The sequence below is a fragment of the Epinephelus lanceolatus genome, chromosome 18, assembly GCF_041903045.1.
Source record: "Epinephelus lanceolatus isolate andai-2023 chromosome 18, ASM4190304v1, whole genome shotgun sequence".
Classification (NCBI taxonomy): Eukaryota; Metazoa; Chordata; class Actinopteri; order Perciformes; family Serranidae; genus Epinephelus; species Epinephelus lanceolatus.
The window spans coordinates 13,371,547-13,391,104 of NC_135751.1; the positions used below are offsets into that span (position 1 = coordinate 13,371,547).

Sequence of the window (19,558 nt, forward strand, 5' to 3'; positions counted from 1 at the left end):
CAGAAAATGTGACGTAGCGAAAATAAATCTTCTTCGTCTTTGATTTTTGTGCATACAAGACGCTGTGTGGCGGGGTGCTGCCACCCACAGTTCAAAACATTGAATGAAGCTTAAATCTTTTAACGTCGATTAGTAGCGTTATCCCATTGAGAACTAGTCTTCTTCACGAGCTCATGTTTGTAATGAGCAAGTCAGGTAAGTCAATTTATACAGCAGCTTGTGTATTTCATATTTTTACTTCTATTTTTAGTTGTAAGCTGGGTACCTCTTCTTTTATTTATTCTTACTATTCAATGTCTCTGTTTATCTTTACTTAGGTACTGTTCGTTACTTATGAGGGGGGAGGGGTGATGCGAAAAAGGGGAGGCATGTCAAATATTTTTTAAGCACTGAGGAAGGACATATGTTTTTTATTTTGGCTTAGGGGAGCGACATACATATTTAAATGGCTGTATTTTGCATTTATTTATCCACAGATTTTTAAAGTAAACATGCCTAAATTACACCATTTATCATAGCCAGAAAGTGTAAAAACAGAAATTATTGTTGGACTTTCAAATTTCTGACGGTCCTTGGACGCATTGCGTGTGACAAACATAATTTTAAGCTTAAAAATACTGATGTTTCATTAAAAGCAATTTAGGTCTCATTTAAAATTTGGCCAAAAATAAACTGTTCGCACTAACTAACCAGCATGCACACAAGGGAGGGAGAAAAACAGAGGCTTTTTTCAACCTCAGAATTTCATCTTCAACACTAACTTTTTACTTTCAAACATCAAAGGGTAGGTTTAAAAAATCTAATAACTAATTTATAGCAGAGGAAGGGTCATGCATTTCCCCCCAGTCACACAGGGAGGCTCGAGGACTAATATTTGTAGCTTTGTGAAAGGTCAAAAAAAAAAAAGAAAAAGTCACACCCCATCCATCCCCTTCATCTGACGATTAAAGGACAGTCCTTATTTCTTTCTTGTGCTGCAGCAACACCTGAATTTGCCCTCTTGTGAGAGGCTTATCCTGAGTGGTGTAGTGGAGGGTATACACTATACACCTCTTTTTCTGGATATTTACAGTATACCCACACATCAAACAAAAAGCCATGGGACAGTAAACCCTCCACCCCCTCCTTAGTAACCAACCCATCTACCTAATACACCCAACATCAACTACCATTACACCACTGCTTGTCTCATTTTACCTTTAAATGCCAAGGCAAATCCAAGTGCTTCACATGAAATATATCTCAAAGACATCACATCATAAAATATTGAGGAAACAATATAACAGAACAAAAATGATTTAAAGAGAAGGGAGTAAAGAGAACATTTGGACACTGGCACATAAATTACCACCGTGCAGTGTAAAATAACCTATGAACGAACGGCCCAAAATGAAGATAATGGCAAACAGGAATGCTAAACCTTCACTTCAAAGAAGTGAGAGTTGGAGCAGGTTTCAAGATCCCTGAGAGAATGTACCAGATGAGAGGTGCATCTTCACCGTGTTAGGTTATGTCTCTGGGGAGTAAGCGCACCTGGTGTCCCAGATGACCATATGTGTGGACGGCTCATAACATTACAGCAAATTATAAATGTGGTTTGGCCCTAAACCATTCAATCCTCTATAAAACATTTAGTAAAAGCATAGTAAATTCATTCTTTGACACACAGGAAGCCAGAGAAATAGACTGATGTGTTGCAGTGATGTTGTTCTTGAATAGGCTTGTTGTCTGATGCCCTGTCTGATTGACTTTTTAGAAACACCTACAAAGACAAGTTATGAATGTGCAGCCCAACTGTACCTAACCGAGATGATGGCTGACTAATATTGTTCAGATAAACTGTCAGTTTGTTATTTATTCTTGTGCATCCAGTTCAGATCCAAGCTCGGTTTATTCCATTTCCGTGGCTGTATTTCTATGGAGCTAGCTGCTTCCTCTAAAACAAAGGCACTTAATAGATGCCCACAGTGAGCGTAAATGAAGCTTGGAGGCATGAGGTCATCACTGAATGTTATCTTAGCTTAAACCTCTTAACCTCACTCTTTGAAAGTGCTCCGTCAGTGGCATTAGTCATGAGAAAGGTCACATCTGCCTCAAATCCATCTAATGGCCATCCTGAGGCAGACGGAGCAGGGGTCTTTTTTAAAGAGTAAAACTGAGACTTGACACAAGACCTTTAAAATCCCGAGTGGCAATGAACAAACATCACACACTGACTGACTTTTACAGGTTACAATGACAGAAACATGATCAACAGTTTTGGTCTATTGATCAGCTAAAGATGTTCAGATTTGTCTGATAAAAACAAACATGTTGAATTTAACAGTGGAGCCAAGACTTGTCTGATGCTCAGTCTGGAGGGAATTTCAATCATAAACATGAACATATTTCTGACATTATGTGGACAGCAGCAAAATCAATGATGCCATAGCCCTGCTAGGCCCCAGCCCTTGCTGACCTTCAGCGTTTTTCTTGTTGTGAGATGACATCTGAAACATGCACCATTCAAGAATCAGCCCATTATAGATAATTCCTCTGGAGCATGTTACAGTTTGGCAGGGACCATTAGAAAATCATGCAAGATGTGTGCATTTGATACAGAAGCCAAGAACAGCCATGCTTGCAATAGTTTTTTCAATGCCATTATCTCGAGATCACAAGTTAATTATTTCATCATCTCAAGATAACAGAGCTCGTTTCTCGAAATGATGAGAAAATTTGCCACAAGAAAACAAATTCTGTTTCTCTAGATCGAAAATGAGTGTCTGGTTCATTTGATCACGCTTGATTTTAGCCTATAAGATCACTGTCATGACTGTCAGGGAGGATTCATACCTGTGAAGTCGCAGCTGGGCTAGTTTTTTCCATAAAATGCCATTAACTGATCTGAATGCTATTTCTATCAGTGAGACACAATGCAGTTTCTGCCCGTGTTAGACCTTGATGGCAGTACAGTCTGATGTGTTGATCAATAACGGGTACTCCTTGATCTGACATTTTCAGCTTTAATCAGTTGCTACAGTTGCCAGGACAGCATCTATGCATCCGGACATGGTACTCCCGGTCTCTGATATACATTATAAGTAGCTAATTAGAGAAAATAACCTTTTGTTTTCTTGTGATAACGGGCTGATTATCTTGTTTTCTCAAGATAACGAAATAATTAACTCGTGATCTTAAGATAACAGCCTTGGAAAAATAATTGCGAGCACGGCTGTTCTCAGCTTCCATAATTCGATGAAGGCAAAAGTTCAGTACGGACTTCTTATAGACACAAAGAAACAGAAGTATCGACCGATCATGTAAGCCTTTCAGTATGGAATATTCTCTGTTGCTGATGACAAATCAGTCTTAGACTTTATAGATGTATCAGATTGGTTTCAGACTACACTGTCCTACAACATAGGAAATTATCTAGTGTTGTGTCCTTTAATGTTTTAAGTGTTGTTGAACCAGATCTCCAGAAGATGTCAGCAAATATCTACAGTAAGTACAGTAGATGCCTGGTCTTTATCAGGGAGTCAAGGTTACTGATTGTAACTTTAAGGGCCTTGAGGTGATGTATATATAGAATGTATGTGTTCAGACTGAGTGAAGTTACAAAGATAAAAAGCTCCAGGGAAAGTAGTCATGATGTATTGTAGTCTCTTTTCTTGAAATTCATTTCTTCTGAACAATATTTTAATGTTGTCTAAGTGAACATAAAATGTTGGTGATTTGATACTTGAAACACTGGACCTAGTTGTCAGCTTTAGCTGGCTTGCATGTCTTCCCTATTCTAGCTTTTTCATGTAATCTTTCCTCCTCAGCACATGCCCATCCCCTCCAAATCCTCAGAGCTGAAAACAGAATCACAGCAAAATTACAACAGTAGCAATCAGCATGCTAACCTGCTGTCAGATCAGCACAATGCACCAGCGGCTAACCTGTAGTTGTAACACATCATCGCACTGTTTTTGTGGGTCCAACAATAGCATGTAGTCCCCTGTGGCACTGCCAGCCAGTCAGCTCAGCACAGCGTTCAGCAAAGAGCTTCAGAGCTCATCAAACTCAAAACCTCCCACAGAAACAATGCTCCGTATCAATTTAACCCAAATTCTAGGGAGGGCAACAAGCTGTGGGCTCAAGCAGCTTTTCCATTTGGGCGTCAGTAAGCAGGGCCGCTTCAAGCGACCTAAGAAAAGTTCATCTGAGAGAAGGTTTACGCCCAAGGCTACCCCATGGATGCAACAATTAAACTCCACACAGAGCTTTTTTTTTATTGTGGCTGAGCTACGTGGCCAAATTAAACTGACAGAATGGTTCGTGAATGTTTGTGTGTGTGTGTGTGTGTGTGTATGTATGTGTGTGAATGTGCGTGCGTAGGCACCCTTTTACTTTGCAACTCTGATGCTTTCTGCCGCTCTGAGGGATATACTGTGTGTCTCGCTGCTTTGAACTTCAACACACACAGTGCCAGCAGTTGCCAAGCAATTACAGAAAGCCTGCTCTCCGGGAGTGCCTTTTGGAAAAACCAGACAATGTTTTGTTTTTTTCCTCCCTGTTTGTTTTTTTGTATGGTCAGAGAATGACATAATAAAATATGAATGAGAAATATGGTTGGTGCCTCGGCGCTCCATGTCTGCGAGGTCCAGGTGGTGTGGTAAAGACAATCCGTCTCCTGACCGTGGTACCCAGCTGGGATGCTGAGGGCCAGATGGTCTGCTCACAACAGGTAATCACAGCCAGCATGCTGATACACTGACATCCACACAAATGGGTTACCAGAACTACCCAGAGCATTTGGGATCCTGTGATAGTACCCTCCCCTGCCAGTCTCTGGGGCTTCTTCTATAGTCTGGCACCGCTGCTGTGCCAATGACGTAGTGAGTAATGAAAAAGGGGCTCAAATATGGATTTTTTCCTGCCATTCCCTAAATGGCAAGATTATTTTATTCATTTTATAAAGAAATCTACATTCCCAAATTCCTTTTTAGCATTCCGTATGTGAGGCCATGCAGTGATATAATGTCAAATGATGTTTCACAGAAGTTTCTGTTTGTTAGGTGAATATCATTAAATTCTCCCGTGAAAGCAATTCATAGAGAAGGTCAGGTCCTGGGGCCCAGCTCCTGTATTAAAACACTGTTCCCCCTGCAGAGGCAAGCTACTTTAATACTCCTACGTGGCTGAGGTTTCCACTTGCATGCATTCATTGAATTCATTATTTTGAAAGGTTTGGGGTATTATTTATAGTGTTGGAATAAGATGTTAAAAACTGTATACGCGGCATAAAAAGCGGCCTTATATAAAGGTCGAAGTCCCTTTGCAGAGTGCTTTCAAGATCAGAAAACAAAAGTTTGGAGTCCCAGTCACAAAAGGTTTTCGGCGTGTAGGTGGTGCAGATAATGTCACGGTATCAAGTGAATTTTGACATGTCACATAAATGTGTATGTGCGAATGGCAGATATCAAGAAAATTGTAACACCAAAGTATCACCCAAAGCTGTTGCATTCATCTTTAATGATGCAAGGGAGTGCATTATCGTCATGGATAATAATCAGATGTATTAGCAATATGAGCTAACGCCTGGCTGTCAGCTTACTTTAGATAAATCCCTCTAGTGTGATACAAACAGCTCTATATTGCACACACACCTCCCCCAGTCTCTAACGTACTCCCCCTCCCTCTCTGCCTCTTTCAGCTCACTGAACTGAGTGAAATGTCTTTCCGACTAAATGATTTTTTTTTTTTTTTGCACGGTGGGAACGTTGCCATGGAGACAGCAGTACCCCCCCCCCCCCCCCCCCCCCCCCCCCAGCCCCTCCTTCCACTTTTCTCTCTCAACAGTCTACAGCGTTAAAGCTGTGCTAACTGGTGTGTTGTCACGTGTGTATGTGCACGCGTGATCAGGGTGTGTGTGTGTGTGCTTCGCTCTTGTTGAACTGTTAACACTGTCAGTATGCTGCAGGTGCCCCATGATGAGTGTGTCTATATATACACCTCCTGTCTCCACTTCTACACACATTTACACACATGCTGCATGCAGCTATCCCCATCTCTTCTCCAGGTTTTCCCATTTGTGTCCTCCTCCTCCTCCTCCTCCTCCTCCACTCTGGCATTCTCCCACTCGTCATCCTCCTTCATTTGTTTAATCCTCTCCTACTCCTCCTCTGTCACTCCTCTGCACATCTGAGCTCTTCCTCCTCTCCCTGCTGAAGCGCTGGAGTTGCAGATTGCTGCTGGTGTGCATCTTCGCTTCAACAAGAGATAATAACCACATGGCAAAGAATATGAGTGTTTTAAAAATAAAAGGGGACCAAATCGGAGTAGGGAGGCCAGATGGAGCAGAGCACACAGGGCAGGCAGCCGTGCTCCATTTTGCATTTAGGCAAAATGCGGCCACAATAAAGAATTCATGACAAAGTGGCTGAATAATTACACACGACTTAATGCACAGCAGAAAGTCAGAGAGCTTGGTGATAAAAAAAAGTTGGGTCCAGGCCTCTGCTGTCCAGGTAGAGTGTCTTACCTCCCAAGCCTGAGTCAAATATAGACTGTGTACATGTGAAATGCCCAGGGCCTTGCATATTATATATAGCACACTGCCTGGGATGTGTGACAGTAGCTCCACCACCTCCTGTACCTCTCCACCCAGAGGATTAAAAGAAGTCAGAAACACGAAGCTGGATGATACATTTCCTTTATTTCCATTATCATTTGCTTCAGCCACACTGTTACTTACACATTCACCAATATCCTGCGACCTGGTACAGCTGTCCTGACTGAACCCCTCACTCAAATTCTCAGCTTTAACCAATAAAAAAGTAAACCTCTTGAATAAATTATATCTATATAAAAAAAACAATTGAAAATAAAAAAAAAGAATACCAATTTCGAGATAAATACAGCATAAACAATGTTATTTCATCATCGTTGTTTTTGACCACAGAGATAAACAATTGCTAGGTCTCCATTTAGTCGTCATTAGTAGTATTAGTATCAAGTTCATTGTCAGATTTTGCTTAAAGCATCACTTATATAATTTTTCATTGCATCAAGTTGACATCATTCATGTTAATATAAGCATGCAAACATGTTTCCCCATGACCATTCAGAACTGCACTAACACGAGAAGACAGCGAGAGAGAATAGAGAGGAGGGAAGAAGGGGCGGGGGGGGGGGTCGTACACAGAAAGAAAGAGGGCAAGATGGAGGGATGCGAGATAGCGGAGGGAGCTGGAAGGTGGTGGGGTGGGGAGAAAAATAGAGCGAGGAATGGATAGGTGGAGGTGGAGGTGGAGGAGTGGAGCGGGAGGAAAGGAGGAAATTGCTGGAGGAGAGAATGAGTAATCAGACAGTAATCAGACAGACAGAAACAGAAAGAGAAGGGGGGGAGGGTGGCGGACAGAGGGAGGAAGAGAATACGGGAATGTGCTGGTTCCACTATGAGTTTTGTAATCTATCACCAGGCAGTAACACAAGGGCTAAATAGGGTAGACACAAGCAGAGAGAGAGAGAGAGGCTGGGAAAGAGAGAATTATGGGGCCTCGAGACCGATGGATCAATACCATATCTACTTATACAAGCTGGTCGATAATCCACCAGCTGACAACCCACACAGCATACTTGCAGGTATGATGCAGGATGTGTTGCCTCCCGTATACCCGATCAAGCACGCCAGTTTGTCTTACTGCACTCGCACGGACCAGAGGTAAAGAGAAAGAAACTAGATCCCTGTACCCTGAAACACGCACACACTCCTCCATAAAAGTGTGTGTGCGAGAGGATGAGAGAGAAATGGCAACGATTGCAATACAAGTAGCTGTAGTGAGGTGTTGTACTGTTGTTTTGCTGAGGTTACAGTAGTAGTCGTAGTAGCGGTGACAGACATGGCTTTATAAGTCTGTATCGGTTTACAAAGGAAGTGTAGAAATTCCAGGCGCTTGTTTTCTCACAACACCTCCTCCCTGTTGTCTCGCTCTAAGGGGATGTAAATTTGTCATGATCTGTAGGCCGTAACAAATGAGCCTCGGATGTTTGTTTCTCTTTTTTTCTCCTTTTTTTTTGTGTTCCTTCTCGTAAATTTAATCAAAAACACACCCAACAATTCAATTTTCAATCACTGTGCCATCTGGTTTTTCCCTCGGACATACAGTACACAAATTACTGAAAGAAGTACACAATCAACACAGTTACTTACATCAGGCAAAGGGTTAGAGAGGAGAGGAGGGTTGAATGATTGGCAGCTGATTTCAGAGACGACATAGACAATACAAACTAATGTCTATGAAAGACAGTGTTTCCCCACCTAGTGCAATGAGGCACATATAGTGCACACATTCTCAAACACACACTCACACACACACATACACGCACACACACAAAATGGCTCCTTGTTAAGACACAGGACAGAAGACACGTTTGGCTCCGAGACAAGCGTTTCAGTCTGTGGATGCCGGGATTTCAGGGAGTGGGGTGGGGGCTTCGGGGTGGGGGCAGAGACAGAAAAAAGGACGAGGGAGGGGGTGAGCACGGAAACGTGTCACACACAAGGTCACAGTGACACACAGGCATACACACACACACGGACGCGCACAAATACAAAACAAACACGCCCACAAACACGGAAACACACACTAATAAAAGCAACACGGACGTGTGTGTCCTCCTAAAGTCTTGTCAGAGACATGATATGGACTTGAAGATAACAATTTTCTCAGTTGAAGCTGGACAATGACTTCTTGAGAAAAGAAAAAAAACAGAAAAAAGTCCTGGAATGATAGAAAAATAAGATAGAGTGGTGATATCCTTCCCCGTGGGATACATCCTCTGGTGAGTGCACTCCAAACAGATGCTGGTCCAATCCTAAACGCAGGTTTCATCCAACCTGTGTAGTCCTACATTAGGAAAAGTCTGCCAGTTTGGCCAGAAAGCAGAGGACGATCAAACAGTCCATGTCTCTCAGAAGCTCACTCCATCGCATCCTCAGTGGACTGTAAAAAAATGGCATGAATAAACTCCTTACCTGATGGTTATATGTGTACTGTATCAAACAAACAACAAAGGAAAAAAAAGATACCGATGAGCACCATGAGGATGGTGACAAAAAGCTTGAGGAAGAGGGACACATTTCAAGGTTGCGTAACATGCTTAAACCAATGGGTCTGTCCTTATTTTTTCGCTCCTCTGACATCAATAAAGACCACTGGACGCTTTGTCGTCTTTCCTCTGGGGAAAAATAAGCGAATTAAGTCTGAAACAAGACGATGCTGAGCCTGAAGAAGGCGTCCAAAATGGCCCTGGAGAATCCACCTCGTATTTTTTGTCCTGCTAAGTACTACGTGAGATGTTTTTTTTCCCATACAGTACGGCACATACTGTACACCAATATTGCAAAGAAAAATATCAACATAGTGATTTTCTTCTTTTATAGTCTGTACAAGGGCATGAACCTTTGGTCCTGGTTGAAATGACCATTCTAGGATGGCTTTCTTTTTTTCGTTTTTTTCTTTTTGTTTTCAAGAGAGAAAAGTCACATCACACTCCCTCCTAGATGAAATACTACTCTACTCTGAAGCACACATGAACTACGCACATACTACAAACTCTGTGTGTATTTGTGTGTGTGTGTGTGTGTGTGTATGTGTTTGTGAGTTATGTGTGTTTGCTCCCTTGCTAGATCCCAAATTTACACCCGAAACCAGTCCTACTGTACCATTTAGTGTCTGCATGTGTTTGTAAATGTGTAGTCTGATGCTCAAAGTGTAGCTTGTGATGGATGTAGTTTTTTTTTTAAACCCCTGGCTTGGTAACGACAGCACAGGACTTGGAGGATTCATTAGCAGGAGCAAAACAGCACTAGGAGTTGGACACTAGCAGTGTCTCCGCATCTCTCGTTCTTTGATGGAGAGAATTATTCACAGATGAGAGGAAAGAAAGGAAAGTCTGGAGCTGGATAGATGATAATGACCTGAGGAAAGAGGGGATAAGGGAGAGGAGGCAGATTAAGCAAGAGAGAGACAGTAGAAGGAGGGGAAGAATATATAAACAGTATGCAGTACTGTAAGTTTGGAGGGAGGAGGGGGAGATGCATTACATAACCCATAACATCTAGATTATACAGATGCTTCTGCCTTAGAGCTCCTACATCTGACAGCACCACAGCTTCCACTTTATCACACACTCACAGTTAGGTCATGCCTTTAAAGATTCTACCAGTTTTCCTGTGTAAATCTGACTTGAGAGCATCTGCTGCACAGTACGTGGATGTACTTTAAGATTCCAGTACAGTGGTAAGAAATCAGAAAGGTTTTGAATTGTATGTGGCATGGTTACACAAATTTAAATACACTGTTGCCTAGAAAATAATGCTACAGTATGTGTGCGAGCATGCTGATAAGAAAATACATATATATGTCTGATAAAATAGGAGAGGCTTACAATTTTAATCAGAGTGAGGACTGTCCACCACGATGTGCGGCTTTGGGGAGGATGTGGTACCAGTCTTCGACACAAATGTACCAATTGCTTTTTCCTGTGGGGAAATAGAGATTTTGCTTCTGTTAATTCTTCACGACAAAAATAACCATGCATTCAGGTGAAATGAATGAATTTTAATGCGCTATTTTAAGGAGCTGTATGTGACATTCAGAACATAACATGGCAGCACATGGATATTTGCTATGTAAAGACATAGTGGAGTAATGGCATCCTGACCAGAAGATGAAGTCACACTCCCTCGGTGTTTGTTGTAATCTGAGCTTCTCTGTTTTTTGTTGTGTTAAACTGGTCCAGCAGCGCATTCATGTCAGTGCATGGGAGTCCCTATGTGTGTATCCTATTGGCTAGCTACTGCACTGCACTCATACTGTGGTTACCGCTGACAATGCTGCATAGCATCATTGAGGAGGCCATGGGTGCAGATCCCAGGGGGGATGGGGGAGACATGTCCCCCCAAAATTCTGAAAAACACAAATTGTCCCCCCCCATTCTAAATAGCTTAAATGATTGAAATTGAACAAATGTATACAGTAGTCCTATATACTGGGAGAAAGGGAAGATGATGAGGAGAAATGGGAATCCGTGAGAGGCAAGAGATGAGAACGTGAGTGGACATAACATGCCTGAGACCCTGCAACTAGAAGTAGCATTAACAGCGAAGCAGTGAAAAGGAGGGTGATGGCTGGTTCCATGTACTACTGGCTGTTTAAGAGAAATAAACAGTAAAGGTAAGCATATGATTCTCTTTGTAGTGCTTTTTGAATGACTTGGTGATGGTGATGAGCCTCTATGAAATCGTGAAATATGCTGGCAATCTCAAGCGCTCTGTGGGCATGATTTGCACACGTGCAATTAAAAAAAATCACAACTGATTGTGTCCCCCCCAGACTTGTCATCAGATCTGCACCCATGTAGGAGGCATAGGTCCAACCCTCCATTTCTCCAAAGGTAGACACCATTAGCTGCTAGCCACCTGCTCAGCCATCTTCATATTGACAACCCTGTGAACATGACCTGAATTGGACTCTGAATTATAGATATGCTCTAAATGTTGTGTAGAGTTCCTTTAATGTTGCTGTTATGCTAGAGTACCACTGCTACATGTAGCCTACCACGAGCATTATTACCACTGAACATAGCATTGAAAAACAAGTCAGTACATTTACTGATGTCCTGTACCTAAAGGAATAGTTTGACATTTTGGGAAATGTGCTTATTTTCACTATCTTGCCAAAAGTTGGATGGAAAGATTGATACCAATCTTATTTGTTATGCTAAATATTAAACTACAGGCTGCAGCCAGTTAGCTTAGCTCAGCACAAAGACTGGAAACAGTGGCAAACAGCTCACTTGACTCAGTCCAAAGGTAACAAAATTCACCTACCAGCACCTTTAAAGGTTATATAATTAACATACTATCTCATTTGTTTAATCCGCACAAAAAAAAGTGTAAAAAAAGAAATGTTGTGGTTTATCTAGGCCCCCAAAAGCACCGTTCAGCCTTGCTACCAATTTCCCCAGCGTTGACATGCAGTACTGCAGCAAAAAATCATATAGATATATAATCCATAGACTGCCACTGTAAAAGAGACGCCTGCAAAACTGCTGCTGTTGACTGCAAACTGCAAATAAGGTCAATTATGAGTTTCTCTATTATGAATTTTTGATCATGTAAGTTTTTTATTTTTTAAACTTTTCTTGAGCTGAGGAAAGTGATTTAAAAATCTGTGACGTCATCACAATGAGCAGAGCGGGAACTCACCAGCAGGAGAAACTCTACTGTCTCTACCACAGAAGTAAACCTGAAAGCCAGAAACTTTTTTTTGCCATACACCAGGCAAGCAGCTCCACTGACTGAAAAGGCACCATCTTGAAATCCAGTATCTAGTTGTTATTATTATACATCCGTGGGTTTAACAGTGGATTAACTAAGCTAAGTAGCTGCTGCTGGTAACTTCATATTTACTATACAGATATGAGAGTGGTATCAATTTTATCATCTATCTCTCAAACAAAAGCAAATAAGCACTATCTCCATATTATGCTATAAAATTTCAGAGGAAAATATTGCATTTAAAACTCTTCTGCAGCTATAATTAATAATCACTTTTCTTTTGACCCCAGTATAACATGAAAAACAGCTAATTTGCTTTTAAAATATGATTTATTGTTACAGATTAATTACCCAACAATACAGTAATTAAAATTTGTTCCACATAATGGCCCATTTTGCTTATTGGGTGCATTTAATTTTGAAAATATAGTGGGCTGTTTTTTCTGCTAATACTTCTAAACTTTCATGTGAATGTGAGACTTGTAATTAAGCATTTTTAATATTGGTACTGCTTCTTCATCTTAAGTAAAACACCTGAATAATTATTTTATCACCTTTATTTTTATGTAACTATACCAGTGCTACTATCACTACTATTGTTATGCTTTAAGTCACTACTACTTCTAATGATAACGATAATCATCATATGATAAAATAATTTTAGTTATCAGGCCCTGGACCGACAGAACCTAACATATGTGGTATGAGATCATATTCAGGACACATGAATGCACACACACACACACACACACACACACACACACACACACAGTCATGCTCACACACACATGAACACACATGATCATATGCTCATTACCTCCACAAGCTGATGCCAGTGTTCTATTGGTTTGCGTGGATTGGCCAACATGGCTGTCCAGTGCTCCCTCCCTGGACCGTCAGCTTCACTGCCCACATGACACATCCCTATAACCTCGTTATGACCGATACTGACATGCAGCAAGGGATAGAAGCAAGGACAGGAGAGACAGAGACAGAGAGAGGGGGAGAGAGAGAGAGAGAGAGAGAGAGAGAGAGAGAGAGAGAGAGAGAGAGAGAGAACAAGGCGGAGAGGGAGGGGCGCAGAAAGGGAATGAGCGAGGATATAAAAAAGCAGAGAGGGAGAGAGAGGGAGACAGGATTTGTAAGAAACAGGCAGAGAGAGTCTCATTTATCAACCTTGAGTACTGGGAAAACAGTACAGCGGCTGAGGAAGGATATTGAATAGCAGCTCACAAATGCACACAGCCCTGCATAAAAGCTTGATGTCAGTAGGGGAGCAGGCACAAGCACAAACATACAAAAGCACACACCTATGGAGATGCCAAATGGAGGGCAGACTACATAATAGGAAGGCGGTGCATCTATACACAAACACATCAACCAGCCAAGTGTTGCTGCCAGCGTCAGACAGACAAACACTGGCAGGGTTACACTTCTTCCCTCACCATTAGCATAAATCATGCTTATTCATGAGGCGCCCGTCTATGTAAAACAGGGAACGTCCACCAGGAGGCTGACTCATGAGGGGGGCCCTCAGCGTGTTCAACACAGCCGCAACACCATGGAAATGTGATGACCCAAAAGCAACAGCACACATCACACCGCATGTGCAAACACACATTCAATGAGCAGCACGCTTCACAGTAATGATCAGTTTCATGTTAAAGCCCCCGGGGCATGCTACGATATAATAGCACCTCAGCTTGCTCACCAATCATAGTCCATCACGGCAAAGATGATGGATACACTCTCTATATTTTCATTGGGAATGTCAAACACCAGCGCCTCGTTATACGTAGGGTTCAGTGTGTTCTTCTTAATGGAAGTCTTCCTCTTTTTTAGCCTCCGCCCGTCACAGATCAAAGAGGCCTTCACATACGGGTCTAAAGGAGAGACAGGCGAGAGGGAGGGAGGGGAAGACAAGGAAGATGGGAGACATGAAAAAAGAGACAGGTAGTGGGAGAGAAAAAAAGCAAAGGGATGGGGATGAGAAGCAGCGAAGAAGAAAGACAATGGGGGGAGACAGAAAAAGAGGGGGAGGAAGCAGAGAGAAAAAGATAAGGGGGGGACTCCTGCAAAGGCTGTTAGGTATTATGCTCACAGGTATCCGCATCTGTAACGCATAAAAAGCATGAAAATCAAGTCACCTTGGCAAAGCTGGATTAAGAACACAAAGGGAGAAAAGCAGCACAGGTTGAATCACTTCAGTTATCCATTCAACATGTGCAGCTCGGTGACAGCAGCCAGGGAAAACACACACACCCACGACTCCATTTTTATGCAGCATTTGTAAGCATCTTAAAGGCACTGCAATCACCTCGGGATCACTGTGGCAATAATTACAGCATGTGGTCATTACCATCGGAGATCTCATTTAATCTGAGAGGACATTGCCATTGCAATCATCACGTCTTAAACTGAAGTATAACAAAAGTATAAAACCTCATCATAATGCTTTTGTTCATTCAATATTAGCATTAGCGATCACATTGCTTTACATCAGTCTCACAGGTAAAACATCGTTGGTGCCACACCTGCCGCTGCTTTTTCTTGCAACAAAACATGTTGTAACCATTTTTTACTCATTGTTGTGTTTGTAAGTAATAAACTTTCTACCTCCGGGTAATATATTCATAATGTATAAACTCAGCCTCTACTTCTTGAAGGAAAAATCTGAGCTCTCCTCTTTAACATTGGTTAGAAATGATCTATCTGACGATGCCCGATGCACTTCAGATATTATTTAGCAAAGATGTATGGTAATTTACTTTTTTGCACTTTCCCTTAACATGCTTCATCTCCTTCTACTTCACTTGTTCGGTTTACTCAGTTCTGACAAATTTCATACTGTTAATTTTTTTCTTTTTTTGCAAAAGCTTGTTGGTTTAACCTGCAGGAGGAGGGAACTGTAATGATAATAAAAGTAAAAGCAAGAGAGGGTTACAACAAAAGAGAGGTTGCATCCCTAAGTCAAAATGCAACATACTGTATCTTGAAGCTGCATTGCATTTTGGTCCATTGAGGCTGCCGTTGGTGGGGAAAACTCTGCCTCTTCGTTTGGTGCTAAATACCATAAGTCAGAGGCAGGACCAAGTCATTGTTTTACAGGTCACAGTTGCACTCAAGTCCCAAGTCAAGATGGACAAGTCCCAAGTCCTTAACTTTGAGTTTTGCAGCCTGAAGAAGCGATAATACACTCTCCACCAAATGTAATGTCACTTTAACAACTGAACAGTAATATAACACATTTGCAGAAATCATGATTGCTTTTTGTATTTGTTAAAAAATGTGAATTGGAAGTTTTTGAATCTCCGCATGTCATTTCCGACCAAGATGTTTTACATACTGCAATTTGGTTTTTGTTAACCACTGAAAAGTTTTTGTATGCAAATGAAATGGCAACTGGCAGGTAACGTAACATTAGTTCTTCATGGTTCTTTTCTTCAATTTGACTGGATGTTATTGGATTGGTTCAAATGAAGCAGATCTGGGGAATTAATTCTGGTAATGAAGGGAAGCAAATTAATTCCTGGCACATTTTTTAAATGAGATATGTTTTAATCTTTGAGGCGGGGGAAAGGTATCAAGTATTTTCAAGTCGAAAGGCTTACTGTTAAAGAGCTAGTCGATTTGTAAGTGTTTTTGATTTTGTCATTTTAAGTAATCAAATTTGTGAATCAAGTCTAACTCGAGTCCACAACCCGAATAACAGTTGCTCTTTTTGTCCAAGAAACTGGCAGCATGCGTATTTTATTTATCTATTTATTTGACCAGAAAAGTCAATTGAGAACAAGATCTCATATACACTCAGTGACTCATATACACTTGTGACATTTACACATGAAATATGTCTCTGCTGAATGTGTGGCCAGTTATTAATCAGAATAAGACATAAACCTAAAAGAACTCAAGGAATCATCATGCGTCACCAGTGGCTGTTTTTTTTCCCAGACAGTGTTAAAGCTGTTCTCTGTCATATTTTTCCTTTTAATGAGTTTCCTGTCAGACGGCTTGCTGGAGGTGTCGCAGCAGCATGATGTGTGTGTGTGTGTGTGTGTGTGTGTGTGTGTGTGTGTGTGTGTGTGTGCGCGCGCGTGTGTGTGTGTGTGTTAATCCTATACCTGAGAAGCCAGTCAGGTCCATGGCTTTGAGGTTGGTGGCCTTGATGACTGTAGCGGTGAGCCTGCCTGCAGTGGGCAGGTAACACAGCGAGAAATTAAGCTCCCCGAGATCAGCCTTCTCCTGTAGGTCACCACACACACATACAGACAGGGATCAGAAATGGAACAGGGGCACTGTGATCGCACACACACACACACACGGCCAGATAGGAAAAACACTAACAGTTAGACATCCTTTGGTGCGCTTTGATTGTCTATGGCCAGATGAGAACTACATCTGTGACTGACGGTGGCCGACAGCCGGCGTCTTAATGCAGACAGGCAGAGTGTTTAGGCAGAGGGGAAATGCCGTCACTGTAAATGAATCATATGCCAATCTGTCGATGTCCCCGAGTGAAGGAAAGTGTTAAGTAGAGGTGACGATTCTTCAGGCTTTTTATATCTCTCCCTCCCCTCCCATCTACTGATCTTCTCTCTGCCTGTGGTCTCAGTGGCACCACAGTAATGACACCAGTGGTATTCAGGTCACACTGTGGCATGATGACTCCTTAGTGGCTTTGAGCCTCACTAATCAATACTTCCCCAAGTGAAACACTGAAATACGCTGAGAGGCTGATGCTTTGAACTTATTTAATAAATGAAACATCCATGCCAAAAAAAAATTAAGACTTTGCTCTGTCTAATTTGCTAATAGCCTTCTATGAATATTTCATATAAATCTACTTGGACGCCTCGTGATAAAAAGTTTGGATGTGGCCAGCGGTGCCTTTCCAGTAATCTATCTGGACTCTCCTGAGCTGTGTTTTTACATTACCAGACTCCAAATGAATCTATACTGCAGACAGTTTCCAGCCTGCACTATTTCTGCACGTCGTCTCTTTACAGTATGATCTTCAGACAAAGAAATGCGCATGCTTCTTTGAGTCATATGAAAGCAAAGACAGGCTGTAATCATTTGAATCCCACAAGGAGCTGAACACTTCACCACTAAAAGATATAAATACCACTGAATTTATGGCATTTGTTTTATTTTGTAAACCATCTGTCCAGATTTAAGAGGTTTGAATTCTTTTTTTCTGTAATTTCCAGACAGTCATATTAAGTTTTGCAATTAAAAACCCAGAGATTTTCCATTTGATCACCTTAATTTCTTTTCTTGTCATGTTATTATAACCCCACAGGACAGCAGTCTTGTATGAACAGCCTATCTAACATTAACAAATGGGTGATTAATCTTTAATAAATATTTCTGAGGGCAGGCAGAGTGATTTTTTTTAAAGTTTTACACCACTTGTTTATAAGCAAAATAAAGCATCTCATATACACAATATCATGTGCTAGTTGTGCTAGACATTAAATCATAACATCCTCATAACTAGTATCTAATTATAACTATTAATTCAACATTAACTGACATTTAACCAGTGAACAAAACCAAAAAGTAGCTGATAATTGCAAAATAGCCTCAGCAATCAAAGCAGTGGTGGCAGTCTTGGGAGGCCAGATCAATGACCTCTTGGACAGTAAGTCTTGCTTCTACAACCTCAGTCACTAAAAGGGCAGCTCAGGTAACTTTATAGTCTCAAGAACCACCCAGCGACTTTTTGAGTTAACTGGGATTTGATGGTTTTGAAGTTGTTAAAATTGAGGTTATTTTGTAACATTGCAGGTGCTTGTGTTTGCAGGCGCAGATCTCATGACAGTCGCCTATGACTTCTGTCCCTTATGTGCACCATATATGATCATGCCTGTGCTGTTTTACTTTCACTGTTTGAGGATTCCCCCATGACACTTTAAAGACCAACAGGTGCCTGTCTTAGTGGGAGCTGGGCAAAAGTGGTGGGAATGCAATCATTTCTTGTGACAGTGTTGTACATTTAAATGTACAAAGATTTGTAGCACCTGTACAAACGTGTAACATTTTGGGTCATCTTTGGAGAAGTCATCAAATTTCAGGCTAAACAGCATTTTCTGTGTTTTTCTGCTGTCAGATGCCACAGCGGCTCGGCTGATTATCCTCAGTAGCCTGAATGTTCTACTTTGAAGTTTTCATTTCAAATTTTGGTTTCTTAATTGCACCATCCAATCTGGGTATCTTGCTATTTTGACTTTGAATGCAACCTGTTGAATACTGAAGTTTGTGCACCCTAAAAATCACTTAGTATAACTAACCTTTTTAAACTTTCAAAGAGGGGAATACAAGTCACATAAATGCAGATAGATGTTTTTCAAAATTAAATATTTCAGTGTTATGAATTCAATATTATTCCGTACAATATTATGTTGTGGTGAAATTTAAAAGTTATTTGTTTTATATTTTCACTTGTACTTGCATGCGCAGAAATCTCATTGTATTTAATTTTAGCTTTCGGCTTCATTCTGCAATAAGATATTTGGACATTTGTATCTTTATTTATCATTTATTTTCTCTTTCTTCTAAGCTGTGATTCAGATTCATTTTCACACCATGAATGCATGCATTTCTACTACTCTAGAATTGAAACTGTCACTAGTGTCATGTTTGATACGCTCCATTCCTCGTTCTATTCTATTTACCACCGCTCAGGCCCATAATTTGCAGCTGCAACGGCCCGATATCACCGCAATGCTCATTCAGATCTAATCTAATCTAATCTAATCTAACATGGGCATCTCCTCCTAATGAATGTGACTGTTTTGCTGGGGTTTTTGGAAGCAGAGCTTTGTCCTTACCGCGGTGCCCTCCACAATGTCCCTCCAGACAGGTTTGTCCCCGCTGCCCTCACTGAAGTCCAGCAGGTTGTCTACCACTACCTGGCCGATCAGGTCGTGTCTGGAGAAGCGGTCAAAGTCGTACACAGAGAAATGCAGCTTCCTGGAATGTAGCTCATTCAGCGGCACACCGAACTGAAACGTCTCGTTGAACACTGGGTTTAAGGTCTTTCTGTGGACCTGAGGAGGACAGACAGACAGATAGACGTAGGATTTATAGTAACAATTTAAAATACAGCCCACAAATAAAGTGCCATTATTCTGTTCATACAGGGTACCAATGGGCAAGTATAAAGAAATTAGTACAAGTACAATGAGAGAGGTAAAAAACAACATTAATTTAAACCTGGAACAACATAGTGAAAAAGGG

At 41.3% G+C, this 19,558-nt stretch overlaps 1 protein-coding gene across 2 annotated transcripts in view; it reads right to left on the reverse strand.

Annotated features, from left to right (window-relative positions):
• Nucleotides 1–9,494: 9,494 nt before the first annotated feature.
• syt3 (synaptotagmin III) overlaps nucleotides 9,495–19,558 on the reverse strand; it is a 37,649-nt gene continuing 27,585 nt past the window's right edge. For both annotated transcript variants that reach the window (XM_033644855.2, XM_033644856.2), the window contains exons 8-13: nucleotides 19,150–19,368; nucleotides 16,438–16,558; nucleotides 14,028–14,199; nucleotides 13,134–13,263; nucleotides 10,423–10,516; nucleotides 9,495–9,952 (exon numbers count right to left, since the gene is read on the reverse strand). In XM_033644855.2, the coding sequence (XP_033500746.1) occupies nucleotides 10,427–10,516; nucleotides 13,134–13,263; nucleotides 14,028–14,199; nucleotides 16,438–16,558; nucleotides 19,150–19,368 (732 nt within the window). In that variant the 3' untranslated portion in view covers nucleotides 9,495–9,952; nucleotides 10,423–10,426. The remainder of the gene's footprint in view (nucleotides 9,953–10,422; nucleotides 10,517–13,133; nucleotides 13,264–14,027; nucleotides 14,200–16,437; nucleotides 16,559–19,149; nucleotides 19,369–19,558) is intronic.